This window comes from Canis lupus, chromosome 22, assembly GCF_011100685.1.
Source record: "Canis lupus familiaris isolate Mischka breed German Shepherd chromosome 22, alternate assembly UU_Cfam_GSD_1.0, whole genome shotgun sequence".
NCBI lineage: Eukaryota > Metazoa > Chordata > Mammalia > Carnivora > Canidae > Canis > Canis lupus.
In genome coordinates this window covers 8,448,404-8,467,097 of record NC_049243.1, presented here as the reverse complement: position 1 = coordinate 8,467,097, position 18,694 = coordinate 8,448,404, and the positions used below count along the sequence as shown (strand labels likewise).

Here is an 18,694-nt window from a genome sequence, read left to right as displayed (position 1 = left end):
TTAACCTGAAGATTGCAGGTTGACATTTGTAGCTAAAAAGTATTAAAAACCTAATTGTCATGGATGCATGAGGTACTCTGTAAAAATGCTTTTGCACTTGATGTCAATATTTAAAAGGCTATAGAAATAGGTATTAAAATATATTTTTTGATTTTTTGTATATATATTTTTAATTTTTTTAAAAAATATTTTAGTACAGTTTATTTTTGAGTTTAAAAAATTGTGTAAGATAAACTACATATGTTAACTCTTTTGAACTGGAAAATGTATTAACCAGTAGACCTTGCAGTTTTTGGATAAAGCCCACATTATAGGAATCTTAACAAAAGTGTTATTTATTGTATTACTGTTTTAAATTAGGATTTAGCTGCAGTTTCTGTGGAACTTCCAGATCTTCTGAATTCATTGCACTTCTGCAGTCTAAATGAAAATGAAATCATTTGTATGAAGGATATAAGTAAATCATCAGATACAAACAGTGGTCCTCTAAATCAGGTAATTTTTATATATCCTTTCTAATGTGTTTTTCAGGGCAAATTTTATAAAGACATTTGATGAAGAGTATTAAACTTTTAAATGCTTGGATGAAATTTCTTTTTTTTTTTTTCCTGGTATCTCAAGGAAATATGATTAGTCAGTAACATAACTCAGGAGGCTTTGAAATCACTGAAAGATAGGATAATTTTGGCCATAGCTTTAAATTAGATTTTTCATGTGCGAAGTTCCCCAAATGATACGTAAGTACATATTCGTTTTTTTTCTGAAAATTTATTTCTCGATTTCTTGGATTTCTGTCTTTTTATAAATACTACAGGAACTTTCCTCCCCTTTATGGCCAATTCCAAATTTATATATTGTGTTCAGTGTTTTGGAGAAATTACTTTAACTCATTTTCTGTTAAAAGAATTTAGTATAAAGTTGATATCTGAAGATATGTTTTTTTATTTATAAATAAAAATGTTACCATTTCAGACAGGTAGTTAGTATTATAATAGCGTTTAGTTCTTTTAGTATTACCTTGTTGATAATGCATCAAAGAAAAATGCTTTGCATGTTTTACCTTCTAAAAAGTGAATTAGTAGGTTTAAAGTTTGGATTACTTATTCCAAGTATAAAAGTCTACTATGTTCATTATGAGGTGTACAGATAAAAGTAGAACTGGTTGCCTCATTTCTTTAATTATGTTCTTCATTTATATTTACTTTATTTACTAGGATTACAAGAGGTGATTAGCTATTATATTTAATTTCCAGCTCTTGACTAAGTCATTTGTCAATATTTGCATTTTTTAAGATAATGTGTATGGGGAAAAAATCTGATGATTCATATTTTTAACCAGCTGTAAACGTTATTATAAAATTGTATTATAATACTAGGGAAATTTAGGTAAAAGGAGGGGAAGATTCTTTTACAATAGGAGGGCAGGTGGTATCATGCTAGAAGCTACTGGAAAATGGGGTAAAAATAGAATAGAACTTGCTTCCTGCCCTCTACCAGTTTACAGCGTGGTTGGTGAGCTAGGTTAATGAACAAGGAAACTCTTGGCGATGTATGCTAATATAGGAAAGTGTGATTGCCAAAGATATGGATAGTAAGTTCTGTAATATTATTTAAGGATCTAGAATGGGTCGAATTTGAGTACCGATGAGAAAAAGATTGGGAGAAAGAAAGATTGAGAAGTGAGAAATGTTGTAGAGAAAGAAGGAAGAGTTAACAATACAAAATTGGGGAGCCTTTCAGGATACACACATTTCTGTTTTTCCCTGAGATTGTGTTTTTTCTAGGCTTCGCTTGCAGATAATATGCTTTGTGTGTATAATACATTTTGAAAATAAAATGATTTTTTATCATCTTTCATCTTCTCCAAGAGTCAGCATTCTGGAATGCTCTGCGTCATGAGAGTGTCACCTACATTACCAAGACTCAGAATTGATTTTATCTTTAGTCTCCTAAGTAAATATGCTACTGGTATAAGATACACCCTGGACACATATTTGCATCAGAAGCACCAACTTGAGACTGCTAAGGAAGACGATGATGATGACACCAACCAGTCTGTGTCTTCCATAGAGGATGACTTTGTCACTGCTTTTGAGCACTTAGAGGAAGAAGAGGCCTCAAAGCCGTATAATGATGGTTTGTTCTTTACTAGACTTTTTCATGAAAAAATAAAAGTTTAACATTCAGTTTTACTAGTTTTTGGGCTGACTTATTAATTGAAATTCATCTTGATATTTGATACAATTTAAACATTCTAACTTTCTTTTTGATTCTGCAAAAAATTTTCTTGTGATTCCTAAGTGCATTGTTATCTGCTCTTTAGTTGTGCTATTTCCATTTGCTATCTGTTATGGGTAGTACTGTTCAAGCACTGTTTACTTCATTACATTAAGTGTTTGGACCATGCCTGGGTTAAAATTTGAGAAGAGTTAGCTGGTAGAGGGATCATATTAGTGTTTCTAACACGTGTGACAAGGAGCTAAGCATTTCGTAGACCAAGTATTTCTAGATGCGAGGTAAAATGAAATTATTTTAGTAAAAGGTGTATTTGCTCTCAAGTGTGATTTGGGATGAATCTGGTGTTACACATAGTGTAGAAGACAGTTAAGCTACAAATATATATTTCACGCTTGAAGTCTACTTATTTCCATTGATATAAACTAATTTTTAAAAGATTCTGTTCATTTTATTCTTTTCCTATAGGAATAAATATTACTGCACTAAAGAGCCAGTGTGATGCTGCTTCACAGACTTCTTCTGGTCACCATTTAGAAACCCATGATTTAAGGATTCTGGTTAGTTCTGGGAGGCAGAAGTCATTGGCTAACCCTTCAGCTTCCTTAATAAATGTGCTGGGACATAAAGAACTACCTTCTGTGAAAACTTCAGTCACCACGTTAATTTCTGAGCCTTGGATCCAAAAGAGTTTCTACAGGTCATCTAATGCTTCAGATAAAGGTAGTGATGCACAGAAAACATTATTTTCTTCTTCCCCTGCCTACTCCTCTGAATCTGAATGCTCAAGTCCAAGTCCTGTTATTTTCTTGGATGAAGAGGGTTATCAGAAAAGTTTAAAAGCAAAACTTGAGTTACCTAAAATTCCTGTGATGAAAGATGATATAGAAGATTCAGACTCAGAAGTAAGTGAATTTTTTGATAGTTTTGATCAGTTTGATGAACTAGAACAAACTTTAGAGGCTTCTTGTTCATTTCCAAAAGATCCTGTCCTAGGGAAGCCATCGCAAAAGAAAGGACACAAACATGAAAAATCTTGCTCTGTAACCACTACTATGAATCCTCAAAAATTCAAGTTTGATCGTCCAGCTCTCCCAGCTAATGTTAGAAAGCCAACTCCTCGTAAACCGGAATCCCCTTATAGTAACCTGTGTGATGCCCCGGATTCACCTCGCCCAGTGAAGGCGTCAGGGGAAGACAGTGGTTTGTTTAGCCCTATTCGATCTTCTGCCTTTAGTCCTCTTGGAGGCTGTACTCCTGCTGAATGTTTTTGCCAAACAGATACTGGTGGAGATAAGATTCATGAAAATCATGATTCTGTTTATTACACCTATGAGGATTATGCAAATAGCATTTCATGTGAGGTATTGGGCTCAGTTCTTCATACCCAGCACACTCATGCAACCTCAAATATTCATAGTATTAAAAAGGGAGAAAATAAAACCATAGCTCTTAAGAATGGAAGCCTTGATCAAAAAAATAAATCTAAAAATACATCCTTGATGATTAAAGACAGTATTCAGAAATTTGCATCAGATCTCGTGGAAAAAAGTTTCGGCAGTGCATTTAAAGACTTACAGAAAGGAGTCTCTTCATGTACCAATGCATTGTGCCATTTAGCCATCAAATTGACATCGTCCATTTTTCAGATGGCATTTAATGAACTGAGAAGGCAGTGTGCATTTTCACTGAGAGAACGTGCCATTAGCAGTCTGGCTAATTTTTTGGTGAGCGAAGCTTTATCAAATGCTTTACAGGATTTACAGTATGTAAAGAAGCAGATATTCACAAACACAGTTGCTAGGTTTGCTGCAGATCTTGCCGAAGAGCTTGTTTTTGAAGGCATCATGGAAGTGTGTCAGTTTTCGTATCCCCCAACACCCACGTCTCCACAGTGTTGGTCGTTGGACTGTGAAGATAGAGTAGTAAAGTCATATGCAAAAGACTTATCTGAGTCTGTAATACAGGAAGCGTTTATTGAGCTTTCACAAGTTGATGTGACATTCACAACCAAGGCAGCGGTTAGTGTTTCTACAGATAACCTAAAGTGTGCGAGCACAGAAAATTTAGTGCCATTGACACAGACCTCCACGTTTTCCCCTGCTTTTAACAATCAGACAGTTATGGCAACAAGACCCATGCAGGAATATAAAAAGGAATACACAGTACAGCAGGCCTTGTTTTGTACTTCTGGAGTTGTTACTTCTATACCAGTGCCCTTGGCGGGAAATGCCCTTCTCCCATATCATATTTCATCTAATACATATCAGGCAAAGTCTCTTCAGTCATCTGATGGTAATAATTTGAATGGTGATTCTATCCAGACACGTGTTACCACAAAAAACAAAGAAGAGGAAGTAGCATGTCTCAGAAATATTTGTTTACCCTCAGACCACAATCCAGGTAGCCAGAAAGATTTTAAACCAACTAATGATGATATTGAAATGCAAAGCTCTTCAAAATTACCAAGTGATCCTGTGATTATTAGCAACTTTTCTACAGCAATGGTGCATACGATTGTAAATGAAACGCTGGAGTCAATGACATCATTCAAAGGCACGAACACAGTTGATGAACACACAGATTGTGTAACTACAGCAGTAAAGGGAAAACCCTTTGCTTTTCACTCTGACCAAGCAACACTGCAACTGAGCGAAGCTAGCAATAAGGACATGTTTGCTGATCAGTTATCTAAATCTATTCTTAAACATTCCATAGATAAAAGCAAATCAGTGCTTCCAAATGTAGATAAAAGTGCTGAACACAAGGAAGGCTTGCCTATTCCCAGAGAAGAGTCACAATTCCCCAAATTTTCTGATCCTCAAGATCACTTAACCCACTGTTTGCTTTCAGTAGGAAAGGATTATGTTCCAGAATGTAAAGGTTCATCAGCTCACGGATTTTCTTTAGAGACACTACCACCTTGTCCAACAATTGTAGGTCAGAAACCTGATTTGAAGGAAGTTGCTAAGGACAAATCTGTGAAAAAGCATAATTTGAATAATACAGCACTTGAGCCCTTGTCTTTTGGGCAAGAACACCCTTTTCCTCATTCACATACTTTGTCCTCCACAGTGCTTACATGTGTAGATGGTTTGCATGTGGAAGATAAACAGAAAATTAGAGATGGAAATGTAATACCTGGCACTCCTCCATCCACTCCTCTAGTACCATCCCAGGCTAGTTCTGAATGGGATATTAAGAAGTTAACCAAAAAGCTCAAGGGGGAATTAGCAAAAGAATTTGCACCTGCTACGCCACCCTCTACACCTCACAACTCGTCTGTTGGTAGTTTGTCTGAAAATGAACAAAATACTATAGAAAAAGAAGAGTTCATGTTGAAACTCATGCGATCTCTTTCAGAAGAGGTTGAAAGTAGTGAAGACGAAGAGCACCCAGAAGTGGATGTAAAGTCTGAGCACCCAGGGAAAAAAGTTCAATTTGCAGAATCATTAGCTACCCACATCATTTCTCTCGCAACGGAAATGGCAGCTTCCCATTTAGATAATAAAGTCATTCAAGAACCCAGGGTTAAAAGCCCTTGCTTAAATGCACAAAGTCAAAGAAGTGTGTCACCTGCTGTTTTAAATTGCTCAGAGGAAAATTTACAAACGTTATGCAATTTTGCAAGTGATATGGCGGCAGAAGTCATTACAGAAGCTGAGAAAATAGCAAAAGTTAGAAGTTGTATGCCTTTCAGGCAAAGGAAGAATAGTTGTTACGTTGATGGTGGCCGAGATGATAGATTAGAAGAGAAGTTGGAAATGGAGGCTGTAGCATACCCACGAGAAGGAGATCCATTCATTCTTTCGTTACCACCAAATCCTTTTATGTCTGGTCTGACGTATAAGTATCCCAGCTGTGAAAGCGTGACAGACGAGTATGCGGGTCATATTATCCAAGTGCTAAAACAGGAAGGCGGCAATCGTGAGTTAATAATGGACCAGTATGCCAATAGACTTGCTTATCGATCTGTTAAATCAGGATTACAAGAAGCTGCCAAGACAACCAAAATGAAGTGCAGCTCAAAAATGTTTCCCCTGCAAAGCTCACAGGTAAAAACCAAGAACGAACTATTAATATTCCTAAATAAAGAACACCACCAAGAAGTAGATAAAGAACGACAAAGCAAAAGAAATGGAGGTTACCTTTGTAAAAATCAAACCTGTGAATGGACGCGGGATACATATAAAAATGAGTCCTCTGAACTGTATAATTTTTCAACCTCTCTAGCTCACAGCATAACAAGAGATGTCAAAAAAGAGCTGACAACGTCTACGGTTGGCTTGCCAAAATCCTTAACAGATTCTTGCCTTTATGAAAAGTCTGGATGTGATGAAGATACCAAGTCTCACATTGAGCCAGAATTTCTTCAGTCTCTTCAGCCTCCCTCACAAAATCACAGATTTTATCACAGTACAGGCAACTTAAATGGATATGGTCATGGAGAGAATGTTGTTCAAGCTATAGAGCAGTATGCTAAAAAAGTAGTGGATGACACACTAGAGCTCAGTTTAGGATCTGCAGTTTTCCATGAGTCTGAGTCCACGAAAGCAGCTGATAGGGTCACTTATGCGGAAAAGTTGTCACCTCTCATAAGTCAAGCTTGCAGATACTGTGACCGTAAAGAATTGCATGATTGTACTGGGAATTCATCTCAGCACATTTCTAGACTGGATTCATTTGCTAGCGGTAAGCCAGTTTCTGTATCGAAACTTAGCAACATCCATCAGGAGTTTAGAATTTGTCACCTTGATGTCCCACAAATTCATGTTGGTCTTGATAAGAAGACAGTGCTTGCTGAGAAGATAGTTGCTGAAGCTATTGAAAAAGCAGAGAGAGAGCTGAGCAATACCAGCTTGGCGGCTGATAGCGGAATCGGACAAGATGGCATTAGCTTTGTTGAGAGCCTGACCACAGAAATAATGACATCGGCAATGACGAATGTTGGACGCGCGGTTAGCAGGTGAGTTTCAGATGTCCTTTGGGTCTTATGATAAAATGAAAAGTTACTCAGTCATATGTGTCTTAGGTCCTGTTTAGAACCCTAAGTTAACAAATCTTCCCTACTACATTTGTGTGGTGTTTCATATCCTGTATGTCACTCTCCATCTCTGTTGTCTCATTATCCCCCTGACCGCCCTTTGAGGGAAAGTATTAATCACTTCCTGAACTAGAAGAGGAGGCTTAGGGATAGTCACCTTGCCCCCCACCCCCCCACCCCTCATTCACAGAGCTGTGAAGTAGGTAACGCTGGATTGAAGAAAAGCCAGAGAGTTGTAGACCACAAATGCAGAGTATCACTGTGATAGATAATGACTCCAAGATTTCATTCTTTTTTAAAGCAGTGTTTTCTTTCTCTCACAAAGGTAAGTTTTCATATAAAGAGGATAATTTAACGAAACTGCTATAAGGAAGAAAGCTTTAAAAAGCAGTAATTGGAAGTCTCTGAAGACTTCTGTTACTGTTCTCACTTCTCCTGGTAGGTGCCTGTCTAAGGGGACAGTTCTCTTTCTGATGACCTCGCAGTGTTCTTCAGTAGCTGTGCCTTGTGCTCAGTGATTCCAATACCATAGTGATTAAACTTTTCACTTTTAGCCTTTTTTTCCTCCCTGGAAAGCATCAGGACCAACTTATGTTCTTGGTTTGTAGGATTTTGTTAGGCCCACTGGACAGAGAAAGTTCCTAGAGTTGAGGTGGAATTTAATGGCGTCACATGAGTCTTCAGATTTTTTTTTTTTTATATATTTTTAGTAGCTTTTGTCAGAGCCATGGCAAGGACTGCCTCTCTTCTTAGCCATCTTAAAATAGGGAGATGCACATATAGGGAATATAAGAAATAGTGAAAGAGGTTATAAGGGACAGGAGGGGAACCAAGTGGGAAAAATTAGAGAGGGAGACAAATCATGAGAGACCCCTAACTCTGGGGAAAAAAACAAAGGGTTATGGAAGTGGGGGGGGGGTGGGCGGAGGGTTGGGGTAACCGAGTGACTGGCACTTAGGAGGGCACTTAATGGGATGAGCACTGAGTGTTACACTATGTGTTGCCAAATTGAACTTAAATAAAAACAAATACCCCTCCCCCTGAAAAAAAGGAAAAAAAAATAGGGAGATGCAGTTTGGCCAGGACCCTGGAATCCAGTTGTTCTGTGGCATCTTCTTGTGATGTTTCTGGTGAATGAAGGGAGGTCTCTATTTTCTGTAATCAGGCAGCTTCCTTTCTCCTAGAGCTGGGGTTAGCAAACTGACTCTCAGGCCAAATCTGGCCACTGCTTGTTTTCTTTTTTTTTTTTTTTTTAATTGTGTGTGAGCTAAGAATGGTTTTTACATTTCCTCTGTGGTTGATAAATCAAAACAATACTATTTTGTGACAAGTGAAAATTAGATGAAATTCAAATTTTAATGTTCATAAATAAAGTTATACTGGAACACAGCTGGGCTCATTAATTTATGTATTGTCTGTGGCTGCTTCTGTGCTTTAACGCCAGAGTTGAATAGTTGGAGTAGTGAGATGGCCAACAATGGTTGGGTGTTTCCTGTTTGGTCCTTTACAGTAAAAATTGCAAGCCTTTGTCCTCGACCCACATTTCCTTTGTTCATGACTACCTGTCAGTTCTTAATATGGTGATGTATAGTAAGTGGTTAATAAATACGTGAATGAATAAGGTAGTAGACTAGGCTTTTCTACAACTGAAGTAACGCTCCTCAAACAAGATTGACCTCAGGCTATTTTAACTGTTTCTCCCTGTGCCTCTCCCCAGGCTCTAGTAGGAAAAGAGACTCCACCCTAGATGAGAGGAAAATATTGATAGCTATCGATAGCTCAATATTTTTACTTTCCCTTCTGGCTCCCTTGGGTGAGTAAGTAGGCCCCTCAAGTTAATTCCTAGAAGCTAGTGCTGTCCTAGTCGAACTTTTTATCAAGGCCAGTAGAATATTACTTTGTATTTCTTTTCTCTTTTTTCTTCTTAATAATTGTATAGGGTTCTATAAGTGCTGATTATTAAAAGCTGACTCTAGTGTGTACAATGTACTGTTTCCCATTTTCTATTTCTGAAGTTAAAATGGTTTTGCCTTTCAAACTTTAGAGGGATTCATTCAAGTGGATTATTTTTAAAGGTGTCATTTGGTGTCTCTTTTCTTGTAAATGTTTGATTCATGAAAATAACCATAAATATTTCACAAAGCTGTAAATGTACAGAAGGGTGGTATGTGGGTGGTTTGTGAGTGTTGAATGGGGAATTACATGGTAGTGCATTTTTAGCAGAGCAAACATCTAAACTATATTGTGAGCCATTATTTCTGAGCCGGAATAACCCAGTAGTCATTAAAACTCTTCTCTGGACTTCATTTAGTGGGTCATTTCAGCCAAAAAAACCATTAGATTGCAGCACATTCCAGAAAAATGTAAAAAATTAAAAAAACAAAGTAGAGGTCTGTTACGGCTCAAAACTATAACGTGCCTGTCCAATGTAATTCCAGTTGATGTATCTTAAATATAAAATGAGGATAGCCCCAGAGGGGAGTGGGCATTTCAGGATTTATTCTGGGTGCTGGGGATACAAAAATAAGCAAAACCAGTAAAAAATATATGTTATCTAGAACTTACATTACAGTGGAATAAGACAAAACAGCGAAGTGTATCACACAATGGTAAGTGTTTTGGAGGAAAACTGAAGCAAGGAAGGGAATGGGGGCGAGGGTGGTGGTGGTGGGTGGTGCAGCAGGTGGGCATGGGTTGCAGTTTTGAATAGGCAGAGGGGGAAGAAACACTGATAAACATTTGAGCAAAGAGCCAAAGGTGAAGGGAGAATAAGTCGCACTGGAATTGGGGCAGAGGGTTCCAGGCAAAGGGGTAGGATTGTGCATGTTGGGGAAGCAGCACAGAGGCAGACGTGCCTGAAGTCAGTGGGCTGGGAAACTAATAGATGGGAAGAGATGGAGACCAGGAGAGGCTAGCATACCAGTGAGTGTATTATAAGGATTTGGACTCTCATTCTGATTGGTGAGGAGCTGTTAGAAGGTTTTGATCAGAAGACTAACATTTTTCCTCTTTATCTTTAAAAATATCATTTTAAACTGCTGTGTTGAGAATAAAATATAGAGGGGGCAATTGCAGTAACTGAACAGTGGCCTAGTGGCCTTTCTCGTGAGATGGAATAAAAATATAAATGTCTTTTCATTGAAAAAAATAATGAGAACTGTTATGATCCGTGCTCAGAATCTTAAAGAGATTGGCTAGTTTGACTCGAGGCTTGATTGACAGTACTAGAATTCCTCAAACTACATTTTTGTTGTTGTTGTTGTTCTTCAAGCCAGAAAGAGCTTCCTCTCAGTACAAAGAAGAGTACTGTCTTAAAAAGTAGGTGATCAATGTAGGAACGTGCGCTCCTCTGCAGTGGTGCCAGTTGAAAGTATGAATTGCTTGAAAGAGAATTCAGATCAACAGAGCATTTGGGATGGATCCATAATAGATATAGCTCATTTAATTTTGAAAGTATTTTGCTCTCCTGCAGAGTCTCTTTATTAGCAGACACAAAGGGTTGAATGGGCCACTGGTGTGGCTGTGAAGATCGATTCTTGTTTTTGTCATCTTTATCATCAAATTGATAGCTTTGGAACTCAGAATCTGAATATTTCGGATTGAAAATTTTTTTCCCTTCTCCCCCATTCCTTCCTTCCTTCCTTTTTTTCAGTCCAAAAGAAATAGAAGACTTACAGTCAACCGAGTCTTTCGGCAGCCAGCAGATGAATCTCAGTATTGGTGATGACAGCACGGGTAGCTGGTCTAATTTAAGTTTTGAAGATGAACACCAGGATGAAAGTAGCAGTTTTCATCACCTAAGTGAAAGGTAACTAAATTTGTGCGTGTGATTGCATAGTTTAGGTCCTCAGACCTCAGAATTATATTTACACGGGATGTTTAAAAATTAGAAATATGCCATTATTTTCAGAATATGTTTTATGGTCTATAATGTAGTTCTAATATATATATATATATATATTTTAGTTCTAATAGTTTTTGACATTTATTAGATACCATGATTAGCTAAGCTAATTTTCTTTGGGTGTGACAATAGCTGATGTGAAAAATACTGCATTCATTTGATTTTATACCTTTAGGATTTTCCTGGACTTCCGTGATTTTTGAGGAAAAAATGTATTTCTCATTTCAAAAAATGTTTTTCTTTAGAAGCTGAAAAAAAAGACAGTTATCTGTAAAAGTTATCTAAATGACCCTGTAATTTTCTTGTTATTAGTGAAAGTAATATCTTTCTTGGGAGGATTCCTCATTTACCCTGCTATCCAGGAACAAAATGGCCGAGAGCATTTATACTTGAAAATACATAAACTTCTTGTAAAAATACGGTATTGTACAGCGGAAGGCATTTCCCTGGTATATAACTTGTCTTAGTTAATTTTGTTCGTAGTAACAGTCTTTAGCATATTTTATTAATTATGATACATTTGTTTCTTACATTCTTGACTCTCTAAAGGCATTCCTGACTAAACTATAAAATGCCATAAATTTTTTTATCTGCATTAATTGATAATTGGAATTAATAAATGCCATCCAGGGCTGAGTCTAGGGAGAGGAAAAGGTCCTAGTTTTTGGCCTGTGAGAAGGACCCTGTGAGGCTTCAGTTGAACAAAAACCCTTGGAATTGACTTAAAAAGAGGAAGAAGTGAGAAGACTGTGGGAGGAGGGGAGGAAGGGAAGGAAATGGCTTCTCACCTGCTAAAACACATCATCTCAGAGCATTTTGTTTGATGCTTGGATTAACCAGTAAGTATTAATATTTGTATAAAACATCTGTTTTGTCATAGTTTCTTAAAATGCTGTGTAAACCACCAATACATCTTAAAATCTGGGTCAGGGACGCCTGGGTGGCTCAGTGGTTGAGCGCCTGTCTTTAGCTCAGGGCATGATCCTGGGGTCCTGGGATTGAGTCCTGCATCCAGTTCCCTACAGTGAGCCTGCTTGTTCCTCAGCCTATGTCGCTGCCTCTCTCCCTGTGTCTTTCATGAATAAATAGATGAAATCTTTAAAAAAAAATCTGGGTCTAAGAAGGCAGTCTTTAAAACTGGTAGTGGGAAGTAGGGGTCATATCACAAACATTATTTGGCCCTTTCCATAACTCTACCTAGAATAGAATGTTAAGACTTAAATTCTCCTCTCATCTTGGAGAAACATAGGCTTCTAGGATTTCAGTGAGGGTCGACATTGCTGCGTAGGAAATCCTAGCGTTGCAATGGTGAACGAGGGTTAGTGGCCCGTGGCATCAAGGGCCTCTGTAGCCAGCTAAACAGCTTTGTGCAGAATGTTGTCTGGTTAGATGGCTCTGTCCTTGGTTCTGTCCTTCTTAGCGTTTTATTAGTGATAGAAAATAAGGAATCCTGCCCATTGGCATCAGTGGTTTTGCTTTCCTGTGGGTTTAGTTACCCATGGTCAGTCGAGGTCCAGAAGCAGATGATCCTCCTGACATGTTGTCAGAAGGCCACTTATTGCCTAACACTACTGTCATTGTGCCTGTGTCATTCACCACACATCATCTCATCTCATCTCAGATGATTATCATCTCACATCATCACAAGGCTGGTGAGTACACGCAGTAAGGTGTTTTGAGAGAGACAGACCACATTCACATAATTTTTATTGTAGTATACTGTTAAAATTACTCTTTTTAGTTTTTGTTGTTAACCTCTTACTGTGCCTAATTTATGAATTAAACTTCATCATAGGGCAGCCCGGTGGCTCAGCGGTTTAGCACCGCTTTCAGCCCAGGGCCAGATCCTAGAGACCCAGGATCGAGTCCCGCATCGGGCTCCCTGCATGGAGCCTGCTTCTGCCTGTGCCTGTGCCTCTCTCCCTCTCTCCCTGTGGATATATCATGATTAAATAAATAAAATCTTTAAAATAAATAAATAAATAAACAAACAAATAAACTTCATTATAAGTAATGTATGTAAAGAAAACATAGTATGTGTAGGGTTCAATACTATCTATCCATGGTTTCATGGATAGCCACTGCAAGCCTTGGAACACATTCTCTGCAGATAAGGGAATACTGTGCTCATTACTTGTGAATGACTTAAAATAAAGATGAAAAGATCATCTCATTAACCAGAACCAAGTTTCAAAAAGACCAAATCAGGCTGAGACTCAAAGAATTATGTTTAACATGGTAAATGCATTTGGTTCAGAAAATTAACTGGATTCAGGCTGGGGAATAACATGGCTTTATAGCATTTTGTCTGAAAAACACCTGTAGTTTACAGTCTTAATAAGAACAGTTATGCTATGTGGCTGTCGAGGTTCAAGGACAGAGAAAAAGTAGGGCTCATCCTGGGTTGATAGTGTGATTGCTGAACATACAATTTCTAGTGCCTCACCTTCCAGAGATTAAGATTCAGTAGGTCATTGGAGGTCCCAAGAATCTCCGATGATTTTACTGCAGGTGCTTCAGAGGCCACACTTAAGATACATGGCTGCACGTGTTTTGTCTTTGATGACATCTGTAGGAACTGTAATTTTCTGGTACAGAGATCAGATAGGAGATAAAAGACTTAAGTGTTTTAGACCCTCCATATGCTTTTTTACTCCAAGTAGGAAGGTTAGTAGAGGGCAACAGTTAAAGAAATAATAATTTCAGAGTTTCATAGGTGCTTATGAGGAATGTGTAGTTATTTGATCTGAAAGAGGCTTGGTTTGTGTATGTGGGTCTCTTAAGTACTGCAAACGGGCTGTGAATTTCTTAGAAGCTATGTAGTGGGTTAGGTAAGAGATGGGACTGGGCTTGCGGAATTCTTGAGATAGTATTTATGAGATATGTCCAAATCGACAGTAGTTTTCATGTGGCTGAAAACCACAATAAAGAATCTGAGCCTCCATTTATCATATGGTTTCACTCATATGCAGAACATAAATAGTGAAAGGGACCATTAAGGAAAAGGAGGGAAACTGGGGAACAATTAGAGAGGGAGACAAACCATGAGAGACTCCTAACTCTGGGAAACAGACAAAGGGTTGCAGAAGGGGAGGCGGGTGGGAGGATGGGGTGACTGAGTGACTGGCATTGAGGAGGGCAAGGCACTTGATGGGATGAGCACTGGATGTTATACTGTAGGTTGGCAAATTGAATTTAAATTAAAAAAATCTTAACCTTTGGCCCCCACTGGCTTGAGGTACACCCCTTCTAGACATAGGAAATATGAAAAGATGTGAAAGGAAAATACACAGATAGGAATAGATAGGAAAAGATTTAAAAGAAAATGATGGATGCAGGGCAGTGTTTAAGAATGAAATATCACTGTTAAGTGAAGATATTCAGTTGTTTTGTGTCAGATTAATGGAAGGTGATTGTATCTCCTAGGTTGCTCGGGACAGGCCAGGTTTGCTTCTGTTGCTTTGGTGTAGTTATTAATGGTGACTTCTTTCATTTCCCAAAGTGTCCTGCTTAGATGAAGAATTATACAGTCCCCCTAGTTAGGTGGCATTTCATAGATAACTGACTTTAAATCGGACCCACTTTGAGGGGTAGGAGGGGTGGGGGAATGAGGTTAAATAGAGGGAGTTTGAATTTTTAGTCTTCACATTTTTTTTTGCCGTTATTCATTTCATGTTCACCTAAACTTTAGGGGATGGGTTTTGATGATTAATTAAAAGGAGGAATCATTATTGTTGTCAGAGTATGGGTAAGGATTTTAATTTTGTAATATTTTTCCTTTGTTTAGAAAATCATTCCTATATTAGAGGTAGTGCAATGTTTGAGATCTTCAGTTTTCCCTTTCTCTTTGGCTCACAGCTGCCTCTCCATTCTATATTTCCATGTTTTTCCATCTTTGGTTTGTCTGACGACAGACCACATAGGCAAAACTCTGGCTGCTTTCAGGGTTTTATAGATGGAGTTATATTTGTCTGAGCACAGGTTGAAAAGAAACTACTCAGTTTTAACTTCAATTTTCTAATACAGTATGGTTTGTGACCGTTTGATGGTGTCAGAGTAAATACAGATACGCAAATTATTGAAATTGCTTGTAAACTCTTTAGAACTTTTAAATAATCATCCCTTTTTTGGTAACTGTATCAACATTTACTGATGCACAGAAGATGATTTTGTGTTAATTCACTTTTTAAAACCAAAATTTTGGTTTTGTGTACATATTAATTTTTGTAATTGCCTAGCCTAATGTGGGGAAACATAAGCTGCTTATCACTGCGAACTAATGTGCTTACTAATTATTTTAATGATTAGAATTTTAAATCGCATGTTTAGGTTTTAATCTGAAAAATTAAATTTAGTATTGTTTCTGAACACAGTCGCTTATTGTTTCTTTTTGCTTTGCTGCAATGTTAGGATATCGTTTGCTTTCCTCTTTTGATTAGATAGTTTAAGGTGTCTGTGTGGCATTAGTGACTGGCCCACCAGACAGGTGTATTGCTCGATTAAGCCTTGATTACTCAAAAATCTGATGAAAATGGATGTTATTTGCCACCTACTGAATTATACATAATGTATGAAATGAAGGTAATTGACATAATAAGGGTATTTTGAAATCAAGAAAAAAAAAAAAAAAGAAATCAGAAAACATCTTTTCTCCAAGTAGTTAGAAAAGGTCTATTTGGGATTATGTTTGGTGCCTGTTATTTCAGTACCAAATCCATCTGTCTAAAGAGCTGAGAGAATGTTAACGGTAACCTGTGATTTTTTTAAAATTTTACCCAAACTGAAGAGTTTTGGCTTCTTACAAATTATAGCCCAAGATTTGCCTAAACATGAATTTAATCATGAAACTTCTTGAGGCATTCATCTACTGTCCTAAAAGTCATTCTGTTGTGTCCATACGTGAAATAAATAGAAATTTAGACTATTTTTCCTGATGTGTGGAGGCCAAATAAGAAAACTCCCAAACACCCGAATCCGTCGGTAGCCGTGATGGTTTCTGCCTCCACGGATGCCCCCCTCCCCGGGGGCAGCTCTCACCCGAACCTCCCACTTACCACTGACAGAAGCTGTTCCAAGGAAAACCCAGGTCGTCTTTACTATTCATTTTCTGGTTCAGCTCTGTTCTTTTCTTCTTCTGGCAGTAATGGTAACAGCAGTAGCTGGAGCAGTCTTGGTTTAGAAGGAGATTTGTATGAGGACAATTTATCCTTTCCAACATCAGACAGGTTGGTCCGGTCCAGAAACTTACAAACTGATGAGTCTTTCACACTAATGCATGATGTCATACTCTGAAAAGAACGTGGGTTACAGTGCCAGTATGTATCAACCTGCTTTCCTCCTGTGTTTGGACTTGATCCTGCTTGATAATTTACATCTAATGACAAAATTCAATTATGCTAAGATACAACTGACCTCTAATTGCAAAATGTGTTACATCTATGCATGTAGTGCTCCGCCTGCTATTTTTCATCCTACCAATTACTATTTCATTAAAAAGAGCTTGCTTCCTACAGGATTTCTGGTTTTTGTTGTTGTTTTATTTGTTTTTGTATGTAATTTTACTTCATATTTAAGGAAAGCATAGGAAAAAAATTTACTCTGTTAAAAATATGTACATGACATCAGCAGAGGCATTAATGAATATTCATGGCATTCTATGATAATTCAAATGCTGTGTTATCCAGAACCAAATTAGTAGACTATTTTAACTTTAAATTATTTGAAATCAAATTTGATCATGAAATTACTTGGTGTTCTGTATCACGGTAAGGTAGGCCTTCTTGGTTACTGATGACCTACCTGTTTAGGCATCGTTTACAATTCAGATTTTAACGTGAAATGGTGTGAGAAGCAAAGCTTCCTTTTAAATTGTCATTTCTTACCTTTTTAAATGTCATATATCATATCGTAACATTCATTCTTTTCCATGTTTTAAGAATTGGTTTTAGTACCATTATTTTAATTAAAGCTTTTTTTTTTTTAACTGCTTCTGCTCTTTTATTTGAAAAGTGATGAGCCAGATGATAAAGATGAAGATCCTGAGGATGATGGAGAAGGTAAATGACTGTTTTTCAAAGTGTTTGCATGTTTTTTTGTATAAGGTTTCCTAGAAGAGTCTTCACTTCGTGCGTTTTCATCTGTGGGCCTCCAGGTTATTATAAATTAGGGTATTTGCAAATCACAACAGTCCTGAACTAATGTATCCGGTGACAGGTCCTTTATTGAACCATTTGTACCATTTGATTGCTAAACTAATGAAGTGTACCCATTGGTGTGAAAACTGAATTACTTAAAAAGAGTTATTCAGTTATTTGAGAGGGAAATTTATGATAATCTCTCTCTGTGTAATTATCTTTTTTAAAACATAAAACCCTTACATTATAATATATAATTTATTAAAATCATGGCATATGCTCTAGTTTTATCCTTCCAAACTAGTAACTTCTTAAATTAGTGTTTAATGTTGATCTTACATAAATCAGAAGGTAAAAATTAAAAGATATTTTAAGATACATTCTTCCCTCTCTCAGTCCTATTCCTGAATTCACAAATAGACATATTTGAAGAAAATATTCAGTTCTTCCTTTGATGAACACAGTGCCAAATATCTAAATACCAGAAGTCATTGGTAACAGAGTTCTGGACCATGATTTGTAATCCTTAATTCCAATATTAGAGTATCTGAGTGAATGTAGAAACTTTCTATATTGAAGCTGAATTTTCATTCAGCTGGTTTATTTAGATGGCTTATTTTTTTAAATTATGAAAATACCAATAATGTCTTCTATAGAGCAGCACCTAAAAATATTTATAGTGTTTGAGATATTTGTTTTTGAGCTAGTGCTTTTTTTCATCATTTCCTTAGAAGTAGGGCAAACTGAGAAAAATGCCTAAATGAATTCTTGAAATGTACTTTATTAACACCTGAGTGTCCAGTTAGTTTTACCTCCAGTTATGCCTTTCTTATTTAGGGAAGTCATGTACCCATTTTTGAGCTAAAATCCTCAGACTTGAGGTGATTATTTTTTAGTCCCAGTGCTTCTGCTAAGTTAGACATTCTGTTTTTAAGTAGACATTCTTCATATAGGGCTTCTAGAAGTAAGTTTTTGTCATTGGATATGACATAGGGATAGGTCAATATTTTTAGAGATACAGATAGGCTAGGTAATATTTGCTTTATTTTGTTGACTGAAAAAAATGTTAACTTTGTCTAGGAAAGTTGTGTCATGTCTGGTATCATGATATCATGGTGTACCAGACCCCTTTTTTGATTGAGAGTCATTGAGGGGAGAGGAGGGAAAAGGCAGTACTTTTTTTTTTATCTTAAGAGAATGACACAGATCTGTTGTCTAAGTGAAAACATTAGGGACCAACACAAATCCTAGAAATGATTAGTAGTAGTCTAGAATGCCCTGCAAACTTTAAAAAAGAATCAGGGACCGTCACCAACAAATTTCCACGACTGGCACAAACTGACGTGACGTCTGCCAGCATGCCCACTGTTCACCTCA

At 37.2% G+C, this 18,694-nt stretch overlaps 1 protein-coding gene across 5 annotated transcripts in view; it reads left to right on the top strand.

Annotated features, from left to right (window-relative positions):
- Positions 1-18,694, top strand: part of AKAP11 (A-kinase anchoring protein 11) — a 48,799-nt gene that overhangs the window by 22,651 nt on the left and 7,454 nt on the right. For 4 of the 5 annotated variants that reach the window (XM_038569637.1, XM_038569639.1, XM_038569636.1 and 1 more), the window contains exons 5-10: positions 361-495; positions 1,869-2,136; positions 2,704-7,201; positions 10,932-11,087; positions 16,325-16,408; positions 17,193-17,239. In XM_038569637.1, the coding sequence (XP_038425565.1) occupies positions 361-495; positions 1,869-2,136; positions 2,704-7,201; positions 10,932-11,087; positions 16,325-16,408; positions 17,193-17,239 (5,188 nt within the window). The remainder of the gene's footprint in view (positions 1-360; positions 496-1,868; positions 2,137-2,703; positions 7,202-10,931; positions 11,088-16,324; positions 16,409-17,192; positions 17,240-18,694) is intronic. The other variant, XM_038569640.1, reaches the window with a different exon arrangement.